The sequence below is a fragment of the Dasypus novemcinctus genome, chromosome 3 (assembly GCF_030445035.2).
Source record: "Dasypus novemcinctus isolate mDasNov1 chromosome 3, mDasNov1.1.hap2, whole genome shotgun sequence".
Classification (NCBI taxonomy): Eukaryota; Metazoa; Chordata; class Mammalia; order Cingulata; family Dasypodidae; genus Dasypus; species Dasypus novemcinctus.
Window position 1 is genome coordinate 137,986,893 of NC_080675.1, and position 27,632 is coordinate 138,014,524.

The 27,632-nt window shown below is 35.2% G+C and overlaps 1 protein-coding gene across 7 annotated transcripts in view; it reads right to left on the reverse strand.

Annotated features, from left to right (window-relative positions):
• The window catches only part of HERC1 (HECT and RLD domain containing E3 ubiquitin protein ligase family member 1), a 249,261-nt gene that overhangs the window by 150,661 nt on the left and 70,968 nt on the right, over positions 1 to 27,632 (reverse strand). For all 7 annotated transcript variants that reach the window (XM_058294320.2, XM_058294317.2, XM_058294319.2 and 4 more), the window contains exons 3-11: positions 23,832 to 23,927; positions 12,196 to 12,390; positions 11,090 to 11,401; positions 8,177 to 8,273; positions 7,514 to 7,657; positions 6,265 to 6,392; positions 1,880 to 2,024; positions 1,606 to 1,777; positions 312 to 446 (exon numbers count right to left, since the gene is read on the reverse strand). In XM_058294320.2, the coding sequence (XP_058150303.1) occupies positions 312 to 446; positions 1,606 to 1,777; positions 1,880 to 2,024; positions 6,265 to 6,392; positions 7,514 to 7,657; positions 8,177 to 8,273; positions 11,090 to 11,401; positions 12,196 to 12,390; positions 23,832 to 23,927 (1,424 nt within the window). The remainder of the gene's footprint in view (positions 1 to 311; positions 447 to 1,605; positions 1,778 to 1,879; positions 2,025 to 6,264; positions 6,393 to 7,513; positions 7,658 to 8,176; positions 8,274 to 11,089; positions 11,402 to 12,195; positions 12,391 to 23,831; positions 23,928 to 27,632) is intronic.

Below are 27,632 nucleotides of genomic sequence, written 5' to 3' on the forward strand. Positions count from 1 at the left end.
AACAGGATAGAGTACGTGCTATCCAGTCTGAGTAACACTTTTTCTCTTTAAAAATCAATTTTGCCAAATTATGAACAGTAGTAATTTTTAAAGCTTGACTTATGAAATTATAGGTAATTTTTCCTGGAGGTTATTATCAAAAAGTACTTAAGCTTTGTCATTTTCCTAGGTCATAAAGAAGTTCCATATAATTGGGGGGGGGAAGGGAGAAGCAAAACAAGAAAAGATTTGTAGTCAGAGTAAGTCAAAACTCAAAACATAAAACAGGTAATACATGTGTGCACACACATATTTATCTATATAAAACATACCTTGATGAAGGGAAAGGGAGTGGAGGAATGTCACTGTTTATTTTATCACAGTATCTCTCAAGAAAAGAACGCAGGTGTGAAAAGGTACTCTCTTCAAGATCTACACAGTAAGGTCGGTGCCACGCCACAACTTGTCTAGAAGGAAGCATAAGAAAATCATAAAACAGGTTTAAAACTAAATTTTCACACATGTGCAAAAAATAAAAATTAAGACATTAGTGCTAAAAGATTTCAACAACATAGACAAAACATTTTGATTATAAAGGTAATAAAATCCTTCATTCTAGCTACTGAGAGAAACCAAGAATTGAGAAAACATAACCAAATGTTCTGGAAGGTTTGGATATTTACTGTTCTGAAGGCAAAGGGTTCCTAAGGCCCTTTCTGGTTCTTAAAAGTCAACAGAATGTATATTTCATATTAGGAAATATATCCTAACTCTATAGAGTAATATACTCAAGTCTACTAAAAAGAAAAATTTCTAAAATATCTGTGACGATCTTGAATATCTTGGAAATCACCTATCTACATATAAATTGGGAAGGTGCAGATTTAATACTAATAGAAAACTATATTCAACCAATATTTTTGGCTTGTTTTGGAGGACTATGTATCTATATATTTTTTAAATTGGTTAGAATGTTATAATAAAGCCCTTCTAAATCAAAGGTTTAAAATGCAGATATAATAAAGCTTTAAATTATAAATTAGCATGCATGTACCTGAAAATATCTAGAACAACCCAAACATTCTTTAAAAGTCAACCTCCTAATATTGACTAAAACCACCTACTTAACTGTCTATAAAGAGGTAGATATCATTTTAGGAAAAAGTTAAAATTCTGCAAAAAGTAAACATTTTTAAGTGTGGCCACTGTTTGTTGGTATGTTTGTTTTATGAAAAAAATTTAACCACATAAACAGCACTGGAACTAATTAACTGTTTTAAATAAATAAAAACTAGTTCTGATTTTGATTATTTCAATTTCATCTCCTCTTTGATAAGGAGACATTTCATCTTTAAAATCAGTTATAAGAAAACAGAAAGGGAATTAAAATGTTTACAAGACACTTAAATTTTAAAAATGTCTTAAATACATAGTATAACTTCCTGCTTATGAAACATATATAACCTTAACATTCAAATTAAAAGAAATTTAGATGCCATTTCTATGACAGTAAAAAATCAGTACTATAAATGTTTAGAAGGGCATTTTATGAAGGAAGTACAGTTATTTTTTATTGGTATTTGTTGTTATTAAAACATAAGACTTTTTAAATGTGGGCGCTCTCACCTGTCCCTAGGAAGAGCGGTCCATGCCAGACTATGTGATGTTCCAGCTGAGATCTGTTGAATTGCTATGCCATCTAAGCCACTCACTTTCTTTGGTTTAGTAATAGGACCTGTGGAATTTCCTTGGCCACACTGCCCCATTGAATTATTGCCCCAGGCATAAACTTCATTATCTAAAAACAAAACGCAAAGTAAAAAAGAAAGCCTAATTTAAATGTAATATATTTATGGAAGGTAACAGTTAATATTATTTCTTTAAAAACAAAACATTTTACCATGAGAAAGAGCCAAACAATGACTGTCTCCAATAGAAATATCAACTACTCTTGTTGCAGCCAGTTCTTCAATAAGCTTGGGTCTCAAGGCAGTAGCTTCTGAAGAACCACAACCTAGACAAGCTCCACAGCCCCAAGCATAGACCTGAAACACAAACAGAAATATACCACACATAATTTCCTGAGACTATTAGGTTGAGGACTTAACTTGTTCAGGAATATATATCATCTATCAATAAGACTCTGGTTTGAGTCTAAATAACTTTCTGACATTAAAATATTTATTTTTATCATATTTTTAAAACTGCCATCATGATTACTTTGCTGTTTTTTAATCATTGTCCCTAATACAGTTCATTACACATGTTTGGAAAAGCATCTGAGCTAAGAAGAAAAAGAAACTGGTCACAGAAGAAATGGTAGGAACATCTGAGAGATTCTTGCAAAGCCATTAATTGGCCTGTATTCTGTTATAGTTTCCCAATCTTAGCAGTTTTGGAAAGAGTGTAGCTGTTTTTAAAACTTCTTCACATGTTTCTCACTGTGCAGGTACTAGAAAATATTTCTTGGTTCATCAGACTGAAATCTGATTTTATAATGGGTTATAAAAATCACAAAATTAATGTATATGATTTAGTTAAAAACGACCACACATCAGTGTTATAACAATTCAATTAGCACTTAGAGGGCCATGTGAAGCAGTAGTAAAGATAGTTCACCTTGAACATCTTAATTTTTTTCTAATACCAAAACTACCATTGACTGATTTAAGAAGCTGGGGAAAGGGTGAAGCAAAGAAGAGGATGGTAAAAGGACACATGGCTGCCTATTTGGCAAGCCAAAATCAAAACAGTCAGTCAATTCAATGATTTTTTTTCCTTTAAGAGTTTTGGTAACATCATATAGACTCTTATCTTTATGCCATCAAATGTAGGCAATTTTTTTCCTCTGGCAAATATATTTCAGGAAAGACTGCTTAAGAGTTAAACCTCTTCAATAATACTGGTACCAGCTGTTAGAGAACTTATTTAAAAAAAGTACAGAACATAACATAAATCCAGTACAATAAAGGCATTTGCCAGGAGAGGTTAGAAACTAATACAAGTCAGGTAAAAATCAATATACATTGAAAATCTCCTAAATTACTCATAAAGTACAACTACAGTACTGTCGCTCAGGATCACATAGCTAGTTTTCTCTTTCATTGTAACTTCAGTTGAGTAATAAATAAATAGTTGGCTTGCATTTGGACCGTGTTGTATAAAAAAATGCATACTGTATCTTTAAACATGAGAATCACATTTAGCTTGATGGAAAGTTAGCTCTAAAGAGGCCCTGAGGGAAAAGCAGATGTTGATCTTCATCTCCTACTCAGCAAGTATAATGACTAACAGAACACCCTTAACATTTGAAAATATTTCTGTCACTTTATTTTTCTGTAAGCATATATATTTTATTTCATATAACTTAGTGTGCTCATGATACAACTATTTTATACAGCATATAGCTTACAAATTCTCTAGGAATTCAATGTAATATATTCAATTTATTATTATTTACAAAACTAACAGTCGAAAAGTACTTGATAATTTATAGAAAGTTTCAATTTAAATAATTATCTTTTAAAACCATTGGTAGGGAACACAGAAATTATTACCCCTCTCATATAAAAGAACATGAAGCTCAAGGGAGGTCTGTGATTTGTCTGTGACCATACATCTAATAAATGAGCATCTTCTGACCTCAATTCATGGATCCTTTCCACAAAACCAATAGTGAGAAATACGCAAAGGAGTATTAACTTTTAAGATATTGTTAAGAGTTGTAAAAAATGACTAATGTAGCAAAATACAACTTAATAGTCTAAGTTATTTTTTTTTTTCAGGACTCAAAGCAGTCCAGCCTTTCAAAGAATAATTATACGTTAATTTCAGCTTTGCTGGTCATCTACCTTTTTAATTAGTCAGAAACATTTTTATACCTATGTCTATCCCTGCGCCTGGTTCATAAAGGGCTCTCATAAGCTGTGAAAGAATGAGTAGTCAGCTCAGTCTTTCAGTCATCACTGGTGAAAACAAGGGCAAAATCAGGGAAATAATGATCTTACCTGGTCATTCCCCACCACCAGCCTGTTGCCAACCTCTTCCCCTATGCCCCTTAAAATTTTCTTATCATTTTTTTATAACTACAAGGGCATAAATGAACAAACAGGACATGAAACAAAGGTAAAAAAATGCATATAAAAGTTGAAAAGTTTATAAAGGGATTACAAAATTCTGACTATCCTAAGCCTAACTCCCTTTCTCAGAAACACTTAACCCTCTCAGATTATTTTCCATTCTATTCTCCCTCTCTTTTGCTCAACTTCCTGCCTTCTTAGTTCATGTCACTGGTTCTAGCAGGATCTATTCTTGTTTTTCCCCTCTAGCCATGATTTTTAGGAAAAGATTTAAGGGAAGTTGAGTGCTGAAAGGTTTTATAAAACCATCTTAATAGAAAGAACAGGGACCTGGGTAAAGGTTTATCAGGGTCAAAGAGACAGTGTCAGAAGAGCCTGGTTCTTGGGATATCCATATCCAAAAGAAAGAAGAGGACCCGTATCTCACACCATGTACAAAAATTAACTAAAAATGTATCAAAGACATAAATATAAGAGCCAGAACCATAAAACTCCTAGAAGAAAATGTAGGGAAACATCTTCAGGATCCTGTGGTAGGAGGCAGTTTCTTAGAACTAACACCCAAAGCATAAGCAATTAAAGATAAATGGGACCTCCTCAAAATTAAAAACTTTTGTGCTTCATATGACCTTGTCAAAAAGGTGAAAAGGCAGCCTAATCAATGGGAGAAAATACTTGGAAACCACATATCAAATAAGGGTTTAATATCCAAGATATATAAAGAGATCCTACAACTAAATAATAAAAAGGCAAATAACCCAATTTAAAAATAGGCAAAAGACTTGAATAGACATTTTTCCAAAGAGGAAACACAAATGGCCAAAAAGCACATGAAAAAATGTTCAACATCACTAGCTATTAGGGAAATGCAAATCAAAACTACAATGAGATATCATTTCACACCTTACAGAATGGCCACTATTAAAAAAGCAGAAAACTACAAGTGCTGGAGAGGATGTGGAGAAATTGGAACACTCCTTCACTGTTGGTAGGAATAGTACAGCCACTGTAGAAGAGAGTTTGGTGGTTCCTCAGGAAGTTAAATATAGACCTGTCATAGGATCTGGCAACCCCACAATTAAGTATATATTCAGAAGAACTGAAAGCAGGAATGTGAACAGACATTTGCACACTAATGTTCATAGCAGCATTACTCACAATTGCTAAAAGATGGAAACAATCTAAGTGTCTGTCAACCAATGACTGGATAAACAAAATGTGACATATACATGTGATGGAATATTATTCAGCTGTAAGAAGGAATGAAGTCCTACTGCATGAGAAAACATGGATGAACCTTGAGGACATTATGTTTAGTGAAATAAGCCAGACACAAAAGGACAAATATTATATGGTCTCACTAATTTGAACTAATTACAATATGTAAATTCAGGGAGTTAAAATCTAGAGTATCTGTTACTATGAGATAGAATAAGAGTTGAGAATGGGGAGCTGATGTTTAGTGTCTGTAGAATCTTTAATAAGGTTGATTGTAAATATCTAGAAATGGATAAAGATGATGGTAACACATTATTATAATTATTGTGAATATAATTAATAGCACTGATTTATGGATGTAATTGTGGTTGAAAAGGGAAGTGTAGGGTTGCATATATCAACAGGAGAAAAGCCAGAAGATAAACTTGGGAATGTATAACAGAGTGAACCTGGTTGTGGATAATGAATGTGGTTAATTAGTATAAACACAAGAATGTTCTTCCATGAATTAGAACAAATGTATGTCATTCTATTACAAGCTGATAATAATATGGTAGTAGATGTGAAAAATACAACTAATGTAAACTATGGTCTATAGTTAACACTAATACTAAAATATTTTTACATCAATTGTAACAAAGCTACTATACCAATGCAAAAGGGTCAATAATAGGAGGATATAACTTAAGGGTTTGGGATTTTTCTTTCTGGAGTAATGAAAATGTTCTAAAAGTTGTGGCTCTGAGTGCACAACTCTGTGATTATACTGAGAGCCCCTGATTATACACCTTGGATGGACTGTATGATGCGTGGGAAAAGAGCTGGTTCTATATATTGTACTTAGTCAAATAGAAGAGAATATTTTATTTCAGTAGGTTACCTAAAAAAAGCATTTAACACTTCAATCTAAACACCCTTATTACTTTTTAGTCATCAAATCATCTGAAATATTCTTTCTCAGTCTTTGATGCTCATCTCTTAGTTCTACCTGCCCAGTTGATGTCAAAGCAAGTGAAGACTGGCTGCCAGCACAAACTTTGCGAATGAACATTCCTTGTAAAGCTTCAATAACTTTAGGTTTATACACTCTGTTGGTATCACCATGGCCAAGTTTCCCTACAAAAACAAACACATTCAATGAATCAATTCACTTTGTTTTAAAGAACCTCTATTTTTTTCAAGTATTAAAGAGGATCAATGACTCAAATCTTTCTATCACTAACCTAACAGATGTGGAAAGCTGTAGCCTTCTGAGAGTAGAGGATATTAACAAATAGAGTTGTTATAAGAAAGTACAAACAATAACCTTCCATATCTTTTTTTTCAAGCAATTAAACCATTTAAAAAGGGATAAGAAAAATTATTTTTCTATGTCTTTCTCCCCATTAATAGTCATACTTTTAACTTCAAATTTGCTGACCTAATATACAAGTCCTAAAAGAAATGCATGTGTAAATAAATTTTTACTTTAAAATTAAGATTCAATAGCTCATGAAATAGAAAATCTGGCAAATCACTAAAGAAGAAAAACAAATGACGAACAATATGTAAATTCAACCTCACTAAGAATCAAGGAAATACAAATTAAATACCTTTTTCACTTTTAAAATATTTGTAAAAATCATCTTAATTTTAACACCTAGTGCTGTTAAAGGATTTGAGGGAATGGGCACTCTCACACTGCTGGTAGAAGTGACTAAAGTGGACTAAGATTTAGTCATAAGGTCATTCATTGTGGTGGTGTTTTTAAAAATCAAAGAATTTGCAAACCATCTGGATACTCAAATGTGAGAACTAGTTTTATGAATTGTGTTAACAATCATGTTAAAGAATACTTTTGCAGCCATTTAAAGAAATGATGTAGAACCATGTTTGTTGACATAGATGGGTACTCATAAAATACTGTCAGATTATAAAACAGTAAAATTATAAAATAATTTTATAAAATATTATGGACGATATATATATATAGATCCACTTTGGTTTTTAAAAAGACATCTATGTTGAAATATATGTACATACTTGCATAAATGTATGTTTATTTAGAAATCTATCTAACAAAGTATAACAAATTAACAAAGGTTATAAAAACGTTTGTAGAAACACAGGTTGTGTTTCTTCCTTTCTGTTCATCTATATTTGAGTTTTCCTATATTAGCCATGTATAACTAAAAAAACAAACCAAAAAGCCTCAAGAAATAAAAGCCAAAGCTACCAATAAATAATTTTTTACATACCATTGTCTCCTCCTCCAAAAGACCATACAGTTCTTCCGTCTTTAGATAAAGCAATAGTATGTGAACTGCCACAAGAAACCTCTCCTACATTGCTAATGTCTTTTACTAAGGTTGGAATGTTACGGCTATTACTGTCACCATGACCTTGGATGAAACACAATAACAAAGAAACAAGGTTAAATTACTCTTTTTGTCTAAGCCATTGTTTAACAGGTGGAAAAAGCATTACAAGTTGGTAACAGAATTGAGTTTTGGGTTTTTTTTTAGTGGAAATAAATATTAAAAACAGAGTCATTTCAGCTGCTCCTAACCCCAGTTCCTTCAATGAACTATTAAAACACTCTAATTTACACTTTTCTTACAGTACTAAACTTATGCTATCTTGTATCATGCTCATGTTGACTTGTTTTCATAACCAGCTAGACGATAACTTCAGGATCATGATATCTTTCTTATCACTGAAATGCTACTATACCTGCTCACAGCAGACAATCAGTAAATACTTGCCAGATTTAATTACTTCTTAACTATCAGCACCAGAATCAGTTTAAAACTAATAAAACAAAGGACAGTCTTTCACCAGTTTAATCTATCACTGCTTTTCAGTAACTTAATCATTTCTATTTTTTTGTGAGAATAACTTCAATTTTTAAAAAATCTTACCTAATCTTCCAAAGTCTCCTTCACCCCATGTGTATAATTCACCATCCTCTGTGACAGCAGCACTATGTCTATATCCAGCTGACACACAAACAACTACCTGCATTGCACACACAAATATAACATTAAGTGAATTTGATGAGCACACAGACGCTAAAATATATAGTCTATATTTGATCATACACATAGACACTAAGAGAGACACAGAGATGCTGATATTCATAACTCATCCAGGAATTGCTATGTTCAGCTGTAAAGGATGTGCCCAGTACAAGGATGCCTAGCTAAGGGGGTAAGTAAAGGCTAAAATACAGCCTATGACCTGCTTGTCAAGCCATGAACCCTTGTGCAGGACGGTATCCACCTGCAGCAAAGGCTGACTTTTCATTCATACAAAGGCATCATAAGGACTAGCAACCAGGGTCCCTGAATACATCCATTCAATCACTTGCAGGAATTCTGTATCACCAATCAAATCTTTACTAAAAGAACTGGTCGGAGCTAAACACACATGGAATGATGACAATTTTGAAAATATAACATTAACATAAAACCTCTATTCCTGACTAAGAAAAATTCATTACCTAATAGGGTTAACTCTCAAAAGGACATTGACTATTACCAATACAGAAAGATCTAAGCAGTATATGTTTGTTAATCAAACTCCTAATAGTATCTCTTTACCCTCAAGTAGCTGTACAGTTGATAAGTAAAATCAAAGGAATTACGGTACACAGCAACATAATTTGGGGATCACACACACCTTTTGCCACTAAAAAAAGATACAAAGAAAAAACGACTACACTAATAGTGCCATGCCTTTTTTTTTTCATTTGAAAATTTTAATGAAGTATATATATCATTCATACATGAAAATATATAAACAATAATAAAGTAAAAGGTGTGAACTTACAAAAGGTGCATATCATCACACAGGGCTCCTAATACATCACCCTACCACCAACACCTTACACTGTTGTGAAACATTCGTTACAAACTATGAAAGAACACAATCAAAATATTACTATTAACTATAGCCAATATCTTCCATTTGGTAGGGGCAAGGTAATGGCAGCACCATGTCTTATTAATCTCCAAAACTTAGAATGCACCTTAGAAAACTCAAAACTTAGATTAAAATAAAAATAGTAAGCACCTAATACATATTAAATACTGCGATGAAAATTTCTGAAATTTGACCTCTAAATTTTTAGTTTAAAATTTTATGACATTTTTCCTTCATGATGCTTATACTATGTTTTTTTCAAAATTAGTCAACTTTATTTCAACTCCAAAAAGTAAAATAACAGACAAAAGGCAGCTAAACAAATTACGTATGCACTACTTTAAAAAATTCTGTCCAGGCATATTTATTTTATTTAACCCTAAAAACAAATTCAATTGTTTCTCCAGTGTTCAAAAAGATACATAAATGAGCACAGACTGGTTAAATGACATGACCAAGGTCTCCTCATTAATGAAGAAATTTTTTTTAAAAATGTATAATCATATTCACATCTCATGAAATGAAATCCCATATTCTTTTTTTACCTTTAGTATTGATACAGTACCTTTGCCTTTGCTATAAAACCATTACAATATTACTCTTAACTATAGTCTACAAATTACATTAGTTGTATTCTTCCCATATATCTCCATATTCTTAACACCTTGTAACAGAGGAACATTCTTGATTTGTATTATTAACCACAATCCTCATCTACCACCAAAATCATTGTTATACACTCCCTAGATAATCCTCTAGCTGTCTTTCAATTAGCACTAACCTCCCTAGATTATCCCTTTCAGCCACAATCACATTTATAAAAACAGCATTGTTACTTATACTTGCAATAATGTGTGACCATTAATTCTATCCACTTCCACATATTTATATTGTTATTTTACTTGCCAATACTTCCTTTATAAACTGGAACATAAAAAGGAATATAAGGAAAGAAAATTACAAAGAATTGGAATTAAGGAAAAAAGAAGGTATGAGAAAAAACAGAAAATACAACTGCAAATGGTATTTACTTGAACTTTCTTAAAATCAGAATCATATTTTTATCAAGTATCCACTGACAATTTTCAAAGTGGAATGTGCCTAGGACCATTGCTTTGGGATTGATGTCTACAGGAAAATACTGAAAGTTAGAAAAGAGTAAAATTCATTTGATAGCCAATCCTGCCAGACAATCTCCCATTAAGGAAAAGTGTCTCATTTGTAATTCTGGTATAAAATTAAAATTTAAACTTTATAAAGATTTCTATATAAAAAAACGTTCATGGAAAAATGCAATCTTAAAACAGAGGACCTCATTATAATTGGTTTACATGTTTAGGAAAATACCTTCATGTCTTTAAAGAAAGGTAAAATAGAAATAAAAATAAGAAGATATGGGTTCAGACTCTACTGATGTCAGTTATTAGTGTGTGACATTGAGCAAGTTACTTAACCGCTCTATCTCATTATCCAGGTCTCCATTAAAATGCCACCTCCTGGGAGAGGACCTTCTGACTTCTTCTCTAATACCACACCCTGCCCAAGGTAGTCTCTATTACATTACTTAATTTTTTCCCTTACTACTACCTGAAATTATCTATTTATTTACTTATTATTTCTAACCCACCAGATTAAAGCTCCATAAGAGGAGAGACCTCTGTCTTGTTTGCTGCTATATGTCTAATGCCTAAAACACTGTGTGGCACTTAGAAAGTGTTAAATATTTGTTAAATGAATTCTCAGTTTGCTTATCTGTGAAATGGGAATAATAACCACTTTGCAAGGTTGCTAAAAAGATAAAATAAATCATGTATATGAAAGTATATTGTAAATTAAAAAGCAGATATATAAAAGATAAGCCAAAGGGATAGAGGGGCATGAAAATTTGAAAGATAAAAGAAAGTACATACCTTTCCCTGCAAAGGACCCTGAATAAGCTTCGGATATTTCTGTGTTGAACTATTTCCATGTCCTAATTTCCCATAATCACCATCTCCCCAACTGAAGACTTCTCCTTCTGTCGTAAAAGCTAGAGTGTGACCATCAGATCCTTTAGAAGACGAAACCTTTTTAATGGACCTGTGAGGCTCAAATGTTAACTTTTTTAAAGTGGACTGATTATTGGAATCTCCAAGGCCCAGTCTCCCATAGCTGCCTTTACCACAAGCTCTGACAGAGCCATCTGTAGAAATTACAAAAGTGCAGTATTGTCCAGCTTCAATCTATAAGAAAACAAACAGAATTGTAAATATAAAATGCATATGTGAGAATTAAGTATAATATTTAAGGCTAGTTTTATCAAAGAGTCTCAAAGGAAGTTTTTTAAAGTAGAATATGGTATGACTCTATAGAGAATTACAGAGTAAATAGAAAATTAAGGAAGCTATTTATGGTTTTTTCATGTTGTCTTCATTTGTTGAGCTTAAATTCTTGTGTATTTTTATATTATCTACCAGATAATGGTTGAATGAAACAATAAAGTGTTTTAGCCTCCTCTTAAAACTGAGTAAGGGAAAGAAATAAAAATTTTCCATAAATTCTTTGGGGTCCATTATGACAAGAACTATATAAAGTGTATCCTAAAACCTTGGGAAAGAAAACACATTTTGATAAAAATAATAATAGGCAAAAGTTGTAACTTGGCTAAGAGATAGCTACAAATGTAAAAATGTGATCAAGATAAGAAAATGAAATGCCATAAGAGATAAATCTAGTTTTTATGTAATCTTAGTTATCATTTGTGTTTGTCTGCCACCATTCATAATGCTTTTAAAAAATTCAGAGCCCAATTTAATTTTTTTGGAACTTAGAAAAGCTGTCAGGAGTATGAAAACATTTTTCTATTAAAATGAAAAAAAAAAAAAAAACACCAAACAAACAGATATATGAGATATAGAGTAGATAAGAAACAATCAACCAAGAATTTTCACTCATTTAAAAAAAACACTTAACATTATTTAAAGCATGACTATACACCCTACCATATACCAATTCACAAGGTAAACAGAGAACTCACGGTCTGAGCATCAGAGAAACTAGGAGCCAGTTTAGGTTGTAAGATTTTCTCCTGTGTGCCTTCCACTAACTGATGGCTGCTGTTGCTCCCCCAAACATAAACCTCACAGGTTTCCGAGACAATGGGAGCATCGCCAGTCTGAATGCTATCTGGGCTAGCACATGTTCTTGAGTAATCAGAAGCCATTCTACAAACCTATTAAAATTAAAAACATGCAATAAGTAGTCAATACCCTCAATAGGCATTTTAATAATATTCTCTGAAATTACTGTTGATTTTCTTTCTCCTGATACTTTCAACTCCTAAAATATCTAAATACATCATCTTGAACACAGATGGTCAAAGTGTATATTCCTGAAAAAAAAATGGCAAAGGATACTAATAACAGTGGCAAAAATAGGGAGTTCCTTTAAAATTAAAAAGATTACCTCATACAACATCATTACAGAAAAAGCTTGAAAAGCAAAGTAGGAAAAACCACCATTGATAATCCACCACTTTAATATAATAAATGCTATCTTATATATAGGATCTTTCATATATATGATCTTTAACATAGTTATCATAATGGATATATAAAAGTGACAAGTGACACAAAAGAGTTATCATGCAAAATTTTCCTTGGGTCTACCTAATCTTCATGATTGAATATACAATATCCCATCTAATGCATGTATCACAATTTACTTAACCATTTTCCTCTAAGACATTTAGATTCTTTCCAATGATTTGTCATGAAGCATTTTTTAAAATATACGTACTATATTTTTATTACTTTCTTAGTGGAAAGTCTAAGAAATGGAACTGCTACATCCCAAGAAATTATAACCTTATGATTCTTTTAACATACTAGACCAAACTGCTTTCCAGAATGGAGCCACAATTTTATGTCACTAGCAATGTATGAAAGGAGGGTTTTTGTAAAAAGAGTAAAGGCCCAGAGCACTGCAACACTCACACATACATGCATACATACAAAGTAAAAGTCATAAGGTGAAAGGCCTCATAGTTCCCCCACAAAAGCAAAGGACCCAGTATGGCCATCCCAGTTTGCCCACCCAAGGAATAGGCCTATATGGGCATATACTAGTCCCAATGCATCCATACCAATAATGGATGTGGCAGTTTGAAATTATTTTATAAATCCCAAAAAGAGAAAGATGTTTGTAAACTAATCTATTCCTCTCAGTATGATACAATTTGATTATATAAAATTCATTGATCAAGTAATTAGATTACTTGATAAGATTGCTTTAGGGTTTTTGATTGTACTATGTCAGTGAGGAGTGATTTATGTTTAGTCCCACCCCCTTGCTGGGTCTGATATAAACAGACTCACATGGACAGAGAGAGGAGAAAAAGGGACCCAGCATATTTTTGATACAGCAATCTAAGAGAAAGAATTGCTTAAACATGAAGCCCCGAAGACATTGGACCCATGGAGCAGCTCAAGAGCCCTGCTGTCTCCCTGATAGCTTATAGCTGAAGTTAGGAAAAGAGCAGAACAGCCAAGACTGATATAGGAGGACTGGAAAGAGACAAGCCCCATGCCAGCTTGCAGATGAAATCAGGAAGGAAGCAGAGCATCTGAGAGAGAGGAAGCCTGGAAGAGAAGGCAGAGACCAGAAAGAGGTCACTGGCCATCTTGCTTCAACACGTGGCAGCTGATTTTGGTGAGAAAGCACCTTTTATGGTGCCTCAGGTTGGACTTTTCATGGGCTTGGAACTGTAAGCTTTTATGCCAAATAAATAACCTTTATAAAAGCCAACACATTTCTGGTACTTTACATTGGGTTTTACGTTTTTTAAAAAATTTTGAAAACTTAAGTGGGGAAAAGAGGGGGATCCTACTATTTCAATGTCACATTTCCTTATTAGCAGAGCTAAATTATTCCATCTATTTACCACATTTTGTGAAGTAAACTAACATCTGCCCATTTATTATTATTAGGGCTTAAAGGCTTTTTATTGACTTGTATGAACTCAATGCAAATAAGATACTAACTCTGACTATAACTGTTACCAACGTGTTATCTGCCTTTTAGTTTTTTTGCTGAATCATTAATCAAGCAAAACAATAAAAGAAGAATTTTCAAAGGTCAATATATTGATTTGCCAGCCCATTAATCAGGAGGGTATAGAAAAATTTAGTCAGAAACTTCAAAACAAGAGAATGCGGTTCAACCAGGTGGGCTCCCGTCTACCATATAGGAGGTCCAAGGTTCAATGCCCAGGGCCTCCTGGTGAGGGCAAGCTGATCCACATGGCAAGCTGGCCCATGTGGGAATGCGGCCCATGCAGGAGAGCCACCGTGCATGGGAATGCCGCCCCACACAAGTGTGCCAGCTGACACGGAGAGATGGCGCAGCAAGATGATACAACAAGACACAGAGGAGAAAAAATAAGAAGACAGCAGAACAGGGGAGTTGAGGTGGTTCAAGAGTGTAATCGCCTCTCTCCCACTCCAGAAGATCCCAGGATCGGTTCTAATAGCTGCCTAATGAAAATACAAGCAGACATAAAAGAACACACAGCAAATGGACATAGAGAGCAGACAAATGGGGGGAGAAAGGGGAACAGGGCGAATTGGGGGGGTGAAATAAATAAAAAATAAATCTTAAAAAAAAAAAAGTATGTAAGAGAAATATTTTCCAGTGAAGTTGAGGACAGTTTTGAGGACATATAAAATATGGTTAAGTGAAGACTCTAGTCCCTAATAAAAGATTTGAAATTTTGCTGGAGAAAAGACGTAAATGGTGGGGCTCAAAGGGTTAGAATTTTATATTTTATCTCAAGATCCACAGATATAACAGGACTTATGAAAGAAATCAAGGCAAGGAAATGAAAAAAAAGAGGGAAGCAGAAAAAAATTTCCAGGGTGTATTAGTCAGCCAAAGGGGTGCTGATGCAAAATACCAAAAATCTGTTGGCTTTTATAAAGGGTATTTATTTGGGATAGAGGCTTACAGTTACCAGGCCATAAGACATAAGTTACTTCCCTCACCAAAGTCTGTTGCCACAGGTTGGAGCAAGATGGCTGCCAACGTCTGCAAGGGTCCAGCCTTCCTCTTCCTCGTAAGGCTCTGTTGTTCCACTTCTTCCAATTATCAGCAATAGGCAGGGATAAGTCTCATCTCTCTCTACAAAGCCAGCTGTAAACTATCAGGCAAACAGCTCGTCTATCTTCCCATGGCCTCTGCCATGTGTAATGGAGCCTTTTCTCTTTCCTCACTTATATGCTTCTCTGTATAGTTACTTCCGAGGGTTCCAGCATTAAAACTCCAATTAACTCTTCTGCCATGTAGTTTTCAACATCCTACTAATATGGCCCAATCAAAGCCTTAATCGTTATTTAATCAAGTAAAAGCGAAACCTCTGAATCCAATACAATCTAATACACCCAGATGAACAGACCAGTTTACAAACACAATCTACTACCTATTTTTGGATTTCATAAACAATGCCAAACTGCAACACAGGGCTTAGAAAAACATGTTTTTAAAGGAGGTATGGGTAGGGATTAGTTTAGGATTCTGGGAAAGTGACATTAGTAGCAGCAACAGTTTTCTTATTAATCCAAATCACCATCCAGAAAAACTAGAAAGCAAACTCTAACCCATGCTTAATACTCAAAATAAATAAGGTAGCACGAGTAACTTCAAAATATAGCAAGTGAGGACAAACCACCACCAAACACATAACCTGCATGGTATCGGCATCTGTACAGGAGAAAACAACAGTGTCCAAAAGACCTCAGACTAGAAGAAGCCCAAAAGAGGTACACACTGAAAAGAACAGTGGGTCAATCTGAGAACAGCAGCTACAACTGGGAAAGGCTCTAAATTCTCTGATAGAAGGAAGGAGAAGCAGTTCATGATGAGAAGTTCTAAAGCAGCTAGAACAGACTCTCACAAATTCTTAGAAGTGACCAGCCAGGGCTACCTTCTAGAACTGGTCTACCTTACTGAGGAGAAACAAACGCAAATGGAATAAAAATTGAACAGGATAGGAACAACAGAAGAAAAGACAGAGAAGGTCAAGATAAAAGTTGGGGAGTGGAATAAGCTGGGAAACCACCATATATTTTTTGTATTATACAAAAAAAAAAAGTGGGGGGGAGGGATCTTGGAGTTCAAAAAGCTATCTTGAATCCCACTCCACTCTAAAAATTCAGGAAAGCTAATGCTGCATAAAAATAAGGAACAGAAAAGTACCATGTTAAATCCCATTTAAAGTTATTATAAGAAAGAAAAAGAATACAGAGAATAACCTTCCTACAGACAATAAAAGCATGCTAGAAGGAAACTACCCACAAAACAAATCAAACTGTAACCTATTTTAAACAAGATAAAAGTGATTAAGGTAATGAAACCAGACATGAATGAAAAACAAATTCTGAATTAGAAACACTCAAACATGAGGTGACAGAACGCAAGAAATAATTAGAGACAAGCAGCAAGACAGTGGCAGAATAAGGAGCTGCTAGAGTCAACTCCTGCTACAGGGTAGTTAGTAAACACCCACAACTCTTTGGAGCTAGCTGAAGCACCTGCCTGGGGGTTCCAGGAGACCAGAAAAGCATCCTGCCACATCCTTGAAAAAAAACGGAAGGAAGAGACTGCCCATCTGCAGAGAAGATTCGGAAGTAGAGTGCTCGGCGCCGTGGGGTCCAATGCCCATCCTCCAATGGAGGCACAAGCCACTCTGGGAGTTGTTCCACAGCTGGAATTGAAGCTCCACGTCCCAAAAACGAGGGAGGAAGAGTCAGTTGGGTACCAACTTCAGCTACCGATGAGTAAATTCAGCGGGCTAAAGTATAATCCTAAGAAGAGCGAAAGTTTGAACCTGTTCAAGTCAGATAGAGGCTGGTAAAGAACTTAACTCCGTGCATGACAGGAGGGGAAGAGGGGCCAACTGAAAATCCCAGGGCTGGTAGAGACTGGTTTCTTTCCACCGAGGTCAGACTGCAGTTCTAGCATAAGCCCCAGCCCCACCTCAGCAAGGAGGAAGCTGGGGGTTCCCGCACCAGCCTCTCTGGGAAAATATCAGCCAAGCCGCAGATGTTGGTGATTAGCCTACTTTGGCAGTGCAAGCCTCCCCGGGAGCTATTCCTGAGGCTGGAATTTGAAGCTCCATTTCCCAAAAACAGGGGAGGAAGAGATGGTTGGCCACTGATTTCAGCTACTGATTAGTAAATTCAGCTGGCTAAAGTATAACCCGAAGAATAGCTAAAGTTTGAACCCATCCAAGTCCGAAAGAGGCAGGTAGCCACCATTTTGACTCTGCCCCCAGCATGAGGTAAAGCAAGGCTGACCAAAAATCACAGTGACAGTAGGAACCGATTTCTTTCACCCAGATCGGCCTGCAGCTTTAGCGTAGGCTTCAGTCCCACCTCTGGATGGGAAGAAGCTGGTGGGCCCTGAAGCCTATCCAGGTAACTGCAGGTACATTTGGCTGGAACAGACTGAATAATCAGAAGTCTATCAAGGCAACTGCGGTCATCTTAGACCCGTACTAAATAGATTGCTGCCCACACCTGCAGCCACATCCCTGCCCAGGCAGGGGAGAGAGGGGCGTGAAGCTTCATCAGTCTCTCTGGGCAACTACTGTACGACTGTAGTACTTGGATTATTCCACACAACTGTGACCCTGTCCCTACCCCTGGCAAAGGAGAAAGTTGGGAGAAGCTTCATTGGTCCCTGGAGCAATGTAGGCAGCTTGAGCCTCCACAACCTATAGCACCAACTACATCCTTGGCTCCTACTGCACAACCAGCAAGGGAGAAAGGGCAGGAAGCCCTAAACTAAAGAGAAAAACTGCACCCAGAATAAATACTCCAGTAAACCAGGTGCCCAGAACCAACAAAAAATTACAATCCATACCAAGAAACAGGAAACTATCGCCCAGTTAAAGGAACAAGACAAGCCTCCAGATGATATAAAGGAGTTGAGACAACTAATCACAGATGTTCAAGTAAATCTCCTTAATAAATTAAATGAGATGGGTAAAGAGATTAAGGATATTAAGAAGACACTGGATAAGCACAAATAAGAATTTGAAAGCAATCATAGAAAAATAGCATTATCTTACGGGAAAGAAAGGTGCAATAAATGAAATTTTTAAAAATCTTGGAATCATATAATAGCAGATTTGAGGAGGCAGAAGAAAAGATTGGTGAGTTTGAAGAAATGGCTCTGAAAGTGAACATATAAAAGAACAGAGGAAGAAAAGAATGGAAAAAATTGAACAAGGTCTCAGGGAACTAAATGACAGCAAAAGATGCACAAACATACATGTTATGGGTGTCCCAGAAGGAGAAGAGAAGGGAAAAGGGGCAGAAGGAATATTTGAAGAAATAATGGTAGAAAAGTTCCCTGAACTTTTTGAAGTTCATATTGAAGGACATAAATATCCATGTCTAAGAAGAACAACCTACTCCCATCTAAAAAAATCTGAATAGACCAGCTCCAAGACACATCCTAATCAGAATGTCAACTGCCAAAGATTAAGAAAGAATTCTGAGAACAGCAAGAGAAAAGCAAATGAATAAACATAAAAGGGATACCCAATAAGATTAAGTGCTGATTTCTCACCAGAAACAATGGAGGCAAGAAGACAGTAGTGTAATATATTTAAGATACCACAAGAGAAAAGCTTCCAGCCAAGAAACTTATATCCAGCAAGACTGTCTTTCAAAAATGAGGGTGAGATTAGAATATTCACAGATAAACAGAAACTGAGAGAATTTCTAACAAAGACACTGGATTTTCAGGAAATACTAAAGGGTGTAAAAGAGCCTGACAAGAAAAGACAGTGAGAGAGAGTCTAGAAATGAAGATTATATTTTAAAAAGTAACTAAAAGTGTCAAAAGAGTGATAAAAATAAAATATGACAGATAAAACTCAAATAGTCAAGAATAAAGTTAATCAACAATGTAAAGCACTTGTATTCAGAAAACTGCAACTCAATGTTAAAAGAAATCAAAAAGGCCTAAATAACTGGAAGAAAATTCCATGCTCACAGACTGGAAGACTAAATATCATTAAGATGTCAATTCTACTCAAATTGATATACAGATTCAATGCAATCCTGATAAAAATTACACAGGTATATATTTTTTAAATTGAAAACACGATTATCAAATTTTTTGGAAGGGTAAGGGGTCCTGAATAGCCGGGAACATTTAAAAAGGAAAAGCGAACTCTCCTCTCCAGACTTTAAATTATATTACCTAGCTATAGTGGTAAAAACAGCATGGTACTGGCAGAAAGATAGACACATAGACCAATGGAACTAAACTGATAGTTCAGAAACAGACCCTCACATGTATGGTCAAGTGATTTTTGCTAGCCTGTCAAACCCACACACCTTGGGCAGAACAATCCATTCAACAAATGGTAGTGAAAGAACTGGATGTCCATAGCCAAAAGAGGAAAGAGGAGCCCTATCTCACACCTTATTCAGAAATTAACTCAAAGTGGATCAAAAACCTAAAAATAAAAAAACCATAAAGCTTCTAGAAGAAATTGTAGGAAAATAGCTTCAAGACCTGGAGGTAGGTGGTGGATTCTTAAAGGAGATAAGAGGAGGATTGAGATGGACTACTGATGTTTAATGTACATAGAAGTTTTAATTAGCTTTACCGTAAAAGTATGGAAATGTATAGAGTAGATGGTAACACATAGTGAGTAACAGCTTGTTTATAAATGGGGATGTGGCTAAAAATGGTAGCCTAGGTATATAAATGCCAAGTGACAGAATGCTAGACAATAATCTAGGAACTGAATAGCACAGTAAACCAAGAGGTGGATGAGAATTGTGACTGATGGTACAGATTCAAGTGCGTCCTTCGTGAGCTAGAGTAAAGGGAACGTGGAGAAGTATGGGGAAAATACAACTGGAGTGACCTATGGACTGTGGTTAACAGTAATAATATAATATTCTTGCATCTATGCCAAAGATGTACTGTGTTGATAATGGGGCAGTATGGAAAAGGTATGTCAAATGTACACTATGGACGTGGTAACAATCAGATGATATCTGTAACAAATGTTCCACCACAGTGTGGTGTATTGATAGAGGGGTGTTGTTTGGGAATTCTGCACATTTGCATGATTGTTTTATAAGTTTAAAACTTCTGTCATAAAAATATATTTTAAAAATAATAATAGGGTGAATTGGGGGGAAAATACAGCAAATATAAGATAAGGACATAATTAGTAGTAAGATTTTGACAACATTCTTTCATAATTTGTAACAAATGTCTCATGACAATGCAAAGTGCTGCAGAGTTGATGTATGGGATCCCTGTATATTATGCATATTTGCTTGGTAAGTTCACAACTTTTACTATATACTTATTGTTTATGTATGTTCATAAATGATATAAAGATAATAATAAGGTAGCTTGGTGGAAAAATATTCGGTTAGTAGTAATATTTTGACAATGCTCTTTAATCATTATTTAAAAATTTTTAACAACAATGCAAGGTATTGGTGGTAGGGTACGGTACGAGAGTCCTGTATGATGTTATATATGTTTGTTTTGTAAGTTCACAACTACTACTATACACTTATTGTTTATGTACATGTATGAGTGATATACTTCAATAAATTTTTTTTTAAGTATTCAAGACAAAGTGACAAATACTGAGGCAAAGATTCAACATATAGGTAAAAGGAATCCTTAAAGAAAAGAATGAAATTTAAAGGAAAAAAAAAAACCGTAATCTGGGAAAACTTTCCTAAGGTAAGATTTGAAACTACATACTGAAAGCGGATACCATGTGCCTGAGAATATTGACCCAGAACAAACACCATCAAGATGTATTCTAGTAAAATTATTTATCTTTAAAGGGGAAAAAAAAATCCTTTTGCCTTCTCAGCAAAAAAAGCACATGATTCATATAGAAAAGAAAATCAGATTATCTTCTGACTTGGAGAGCAAAATTTTATGCCAGAGGACAATAGAAAAGCACATTTAAAATATTCAAGAAAAAAAAAAGTGAGTCAATGATTTTATATTCTGAAAACTGCCTTTCAAGTATAAAGGGCACAACAATTATCAACATGCAAGAACTCAGGGACTCTTGTTCTTATAAGCCTTTCTTAAGCAATCTACTATAGAATGAGCTTCAGACAACCAAAAAAGAGAGATACTAACAGAGCTGATGGTGAGCATTAAATATTAGTTACTTGTAGCTACAACAAAATAAGAGCTAAAAGGCAGAATAAGGAATGAATACATGTTATTATACAGATATAATACAACTGTAAAAAAAAGTGGGAGAGCATATGTAAAAAAATTGTGTCCAGTAATTACACAGTGTATTTGTCTTATTATTTTAAGATTGTCTTTGTGTTTAATATGTGATTAAAAGTTAATTACGGGGGAAGCAGACTTGGCTCAACGGATACAGCGTCCGCCTACCACATGGGAGGTCCGCAGTTCAAACCCAGGACCTCCTTGACCCGTGTGGAGCTGGCCCACGCACAGTGCTGACACGTGCAAGGAGTGCCATACCACGCAGGGATGTCCCCGGCATAGGGGACCCCATGTGCAAGGAGTGCACCCTGTAAGGAGAGTCGCCCAGCAAGAAGGAAAGTCCAGCCTGCCCAGGAGTGGGGCCTCACACACAGGGAGCTGATGGCAGCAAGATGACGCAACAAAAAAAGAGACACAGATTCTCAGGCCGCTGACAAGAATAGAAGCGAACACAGAACACACAGTGAATGGACACAGAGAGCAAACAACTGGTGGAGGGTGGAGAGAAATAAATTTAAAAAAATATATCTTTTAAAAAAAAAGTTAATTACGGGATATTCTAATTCTATCATCCCCTGTATCCTTAAGAACCAGCATTCTCAGTTGAGAAAAAGAGATAAAATGTAATGTAAAAAAGATTAAGTAAAAATGTATAGTCTGAATTTGAATTGAAAATATCAGTATGAACTCTTGAGGCATTCTAGCTTTAAACAAGCACACACTCACATTTCCTAGCTATATTCACTATAAAAGCCTAGAAACAATGTCAAACTCAGTAGTGATAAGCATCTAGCACCCTGACTGTGGTCCTGAAATAACATTTTTCACTAAAAGACACCAGAGCTTTCTGGAGAAATAGTTAACTGATTCTAGGTCTAAGGCAAGAAATGTGTAAGATGAGCCTGGAACAATGTGATATATCAACTAGTAAGGAAGCTATCAAAGATTATTAGGTTTATGTCAACAGAACTTGGAAACCACCCTGAACAGACTCCCAGTGGACATGGATGGAACAGTATGAGCTTCACTACATATAGTAATTCAATGGATTGAAACTCAAATATGCTTAAATTTATGAATTCATAATGATATTTTAAAAAGTAACTAGTCAAGTTTGAAGGATAACAGAGAATCAAATATTTTTTTTTTTTTTTGAGTACTAGGGCCAGGGATTGAACCCAGGACCTCATATGTGGCAAGTAGGTACTCAACTACAGAGCCACACTGGTTACCTTGAGTTGATTTTTTTCATTTGTTTACTGTTTGTTTTATTTTTTTAGGGTCAGAACACAGGACCTCCCATGTGGGAGGCACACACTCAACCCCTTGAGCCATATCTGTTCCCAGAAGAATAAATTTGCAACTAGTAAATAAAAAGCTGGGGTGGGGGGGAGCAATCCTTTATCTTGCCTTTCAAATTGATTATACCAAATTAATTAACCAAATAGTCAATGAGGGAAGCATCTCTCTATAAACACATAATAAATGAAAAAAGAAGTTATAGAATATCACCATTTTGCAACCACCAATGAATTAAGAGATCTAGGCATCAAGGGCTGGTAACACCACAAAAAGAGAGATAACCAGAAATTATGGGTTTTCTGATAGAAGAACACTATATATAACCTTGTCAAAGGGATCAAACCTGACATTTATCAAGCTTCTGGATCCATCTGCTGATTTGCAGGAAGTACAGAGGACACAAAAAACATAATGAACTGTATAATGAGTAATCAATGAGCAAAATCCAAACTGTGGGAAATTCTAGAGACTAAAAGCCCAGCTTCCTGAATATATACATTGAAAGAAAAGAATGGAGATGGATCCTATGATTTAAGTCATTTAAAAGACAGCAATTTTTAAAAATGGAGTAGACAACAATAGTATATACGGATGAACACCTAGGTGACAAAATGATAATGAAATACAAGGAAGTGATTACTCTCCAAGTCAGGAGAGTGGTAACTTTTAGAAAGAGGAAAGGGGTTATGATTAGGACATGAAAGGGCTTCTAGAGTAGATGGCAAAATTCTATTTCTTGACCTGGGTAGAGATTAATAAAGTATTTATTTTATAATATCTCATTAAGCCATACCTTTGTTTATGTGGCTTACTATATCCATTTTATTTAATAACACATTTTAAAAATTAAAGTCATCTGCACATGATACAAAATTTCAAAGAAATAAAGGGGTATCACTGAAAGCATGTCTCCTTCCCACCCCTAATAGCAAATACTACAGCTTTACTCTCCAGAGCGATCACTAATGCCACTTACTTTGATATCCTTTCCAGAGAATGGATAGATTTTTTTTTAAGGGAAAAATGTAAGCCATAGCAGTTTTTAATGCAAAAATGATTATTATGTACCTCTTCAAAGAGACATAAAGCTGCTTCGTAGAGTGAGCACAAGCCATCAGATGTTCTGGTTGGTTCCCTCCACTGACTCCGATCAGCAGATGAACCCTACAAATTAAAACATTGTGGGATACATTGTGGAAAGGAGCAAAAATCACTTACAAGTCCACAAAAACAACATTTATTTGAAGAACTGTTTATATTGTTCTGTACATCGACAACAAATCTTAGCATTAGGTCATGGAACCAACTTTTTACATGTAAGTGTTAGAAAAGACCTGGCTATAGAAGAAACAGTACATTAAGCACTAATCCTTGATCCCCTTATTAATTAGAGATCTGTTCAAAGGGTCATAGAACTCTGCAAACAATCAAGAAGGCAACATTTTTCTAGTTACACACCCTTTGGATGACCAATATCCAGTAAATGGGATTCCAAGAGACATCCACCCCTGGTGTTGCCTTGACCATATGCTCCTAAAGAAACAAAAGGTAAGCAGAACATAGCCAGAGCTATGACCTTAACCACAGCATAAAAAATTCAGTCCCTCCCTTCTTAGTTTCAGCACAATCAAGGTCCCAGGAAGTACGTTCATGTCGCTACCTGACTATTCTAGCAACAGAGCATTTTCTTCCTCAACTGAGGAAGTAATAAAAGAAATGTATATTTTGTAACAAATGTAAAATCACAATCAATTTCTTAAAACAAAATGTCCACAGTATTTAAATCTAGCTTTTATATTACCACAGCTGAGTTAGAATTTTGTAAAGTTTCATAATACATTACAGTTTTGTAAATTTTAACTTGGTGAAATTTTAAGATAAGGTGAAATTTTCATCATCCTATATCTACTGGGAAAAGTAGTTAGCAATATCTTTTAAATAAAAACAGTAAAACTTCAGCTACAGCCAAATCACTAAAGTATGAATCATTTTGGAAGGTGGGTTGAGTGTTATATGGCAGAACTTTTGTTATCTGACAATTTTCCCTCTGTCTTCAAGAACTCCTGTAATGAAGTTCAGGTAGATGCCTAGCCTACCGTGCCACTCTCCTCACTCTGCAACACTGGAGAAAATTTCATCTTTGGTCTCTTTTTCTGATGGTGGCTGTCTTTTACAATGATCTCTAAAGTCTTACCATTTAAAACGTAAAGCTTTCTGTTACCCCCAACCCATTACTAATTGCTAATCTTAATTATTCTCTTTTGTTTGCTGTCTGGATCACAGCTTCTCAAGACAGCTTTCTATAAACATCACTAACCAGAGTCCTCCAATCACAGCATACTGCTCATCCTTTTTAGATCTTTGACTCTACTTGGCTATTTCATTTATTGCTGGGTCATCAGGTACAGACCTTTTGTTTCTATGCTAGTTTTGTCTTTTGGGTTCTGTTTTTTTTAAAAAACTGTTTAGGGTAGTGCTTTACCTGGAAATCCTGTTAAAATTTAGATTCTAATTCAGTAAGTATAGGTGGGGTCTGAAATTCTTCATTTCTAACAAGCTGCTAGTGATGCCAATGCTATTTGTCTGAGGCTCACATTTTGAGTAGCAAAGTTTCAGAAAGTTGCCTGCAAATCTGGGGTCATACTAGATTTGTTTCTGAGGGTTCAGAAACAACTGGTTCCTAGAATACAAAGTATTGCTATACAAGATTAGGCACAATGTCTCCAAATTCCATAATTAGCTGTGCAGCATTCCTGGGAAAAACACAATTATAATGTGCGGTTCCAATATTTCAAAGCCACCTGCCCCTACAGGTCACCAAGCCAAAAAGAGATGAGGAACAGCCTGCTGTACCTCCCTAGGAAATGATACCAGGGCTATTATGATCCTTCTTTAATATCTTTCTGCAGTATAGAGGAAAATGCTGGAAGAAGCATAAAGTTTTCAGTGACAGACCTGCTTTTAAATTCAGGACTCACTGAAGGGAAAGTTTCCCCATCTTTAGACAGCCCATACAGGACTCTTGGGAAGATTGACTGAAATTCTGTATTAAACATACTTAGCATTGTACCCAACACATAGTAAATACTCAAAACTGGTAGTAGTATTTTGTAAGATGTACATTGAAAAATAGGAGAAAATGCAGTGAGCCTTTAATAAATTCTTGCTAAATTTAAAATATCCAAAGTACCAAAACCAATAAAACACCTTGAAAACACTGTCTGCATAGACTGTCACTGAATTCTTTTCTACCCCAAGCAATCAATAGTTAAGGGTCAGACTACTTTAGCTCCAGGCAGTCAGGATTGAAAACTCTAAAGTATACTATGGTCTATAGTTAATAGTAAAACTATGATAATAATCTTTCATCAATTTTAACAAAAGTACCACACTAATGCAAGATGTTAATAATATGTGGGGAGGGATTTATGGGAATTCTCTATTTTCTGTGTGATTTTTCCATAAACCTACTTCTCTAATTTTAAAAAAATTATATTAAAAAAGAGCACATAGGATGTGCATTCAACCTATACTAGAAAGCTGAGGGGTAGGAAAGGGAAGGCTACGTTTAGGTAATTAGCTTAGAATAGACAAGCAAATAATTCTAACAAATGTATTACCCTTTGTGGCTTAATATATATCCAATTCAAATAAAAGAATATAATTTGAAGGGGAAAATATTCTACATAGAATTCTTGGTATACTTTTTGTAAACATTACATAATTTAAAAAGTAGGGTTAAAGCTAGGCATATTTAAAGAAATTAAATTTTTGAAAATTTAGCTCATTAAATGCACACCTTTATACATTGTTAATACATCACGGGAAAGTCAATGGTCCAGGGATAAAATGGAAATTAAAATAATATAAATTTGAGGTCTCACAGGACATCACAGAATTACTTTCCTCTTGAATATCAACCACCCAAAAAAATGTGATGCCTTAGATTTTTTTCACATTTGTCTTGATTTATTCAAAGACAGAGACCGGATGGACTACATTTCCTGTACTTAAAACATCTTCAAGAACTCCTCAGTGCCTAGGAATCAAGTTCCCAAACCCCACAGCAAGGGATACCAAGGCCCTACCTAGTATGACAGCCTCATTTCATCCCATACTCTACCACAGGGGTTTGCTCTACCAAACCTTGGTTACTTTGTGAATTCTGTTCTGAAATATTAACATGTGAATTCTGTCTGAAAACTTCTCCAGCCCCCCAATCACACAACTCATGTTTTCAGACAAACTCCTCTAACTTTTCAACTAACCTCAGAGAACTCTCCTTTATAAGGCATTCTCGGTCCTTTCCCCTCCAGCCCTCCTCATGTGTCCTATCACCCCCTCTCTGAGCAGACCTTTACTATATTCTATCATCATTCTACTGAAATTCATTAAACTGAGCTACCTGAGGGCATGAACACTACAAAGCTTATTAATCTTTTTACCCCAATGCCTAACAGTGTCGAGTACACAGGGGTTTTTACTGTTGTTTATTTTTTAGAATTTGAAGATGTTACAGTGACATTATTTCCTTACTTTTACTTAAATGTTTAAGTTAATGAGTATCTTGAGCGCTCCCAAACACAATTAATTATGTCTGTGTGGAGTGACAGAGGTTAAGAATCACACAAGTAAATATAATTTATAGTCAGATTGTTTACAGGAACAGATACAACTTATAGATACAGGTACAACATACAGATAATTACTTAACTTTTTGTTAGGCCTTGCACCAGGACTTAATCAATGGTTATATGTTTCTCCCTCTACCTTCTAGCTTGAAGATAAATTCTATCCTAGTTGTTCATGGGTAGAGAAACTTAAGGCAGGGAGGATTAGGTCAGGTTGGGGTACAGAGTCCCAGGAGAG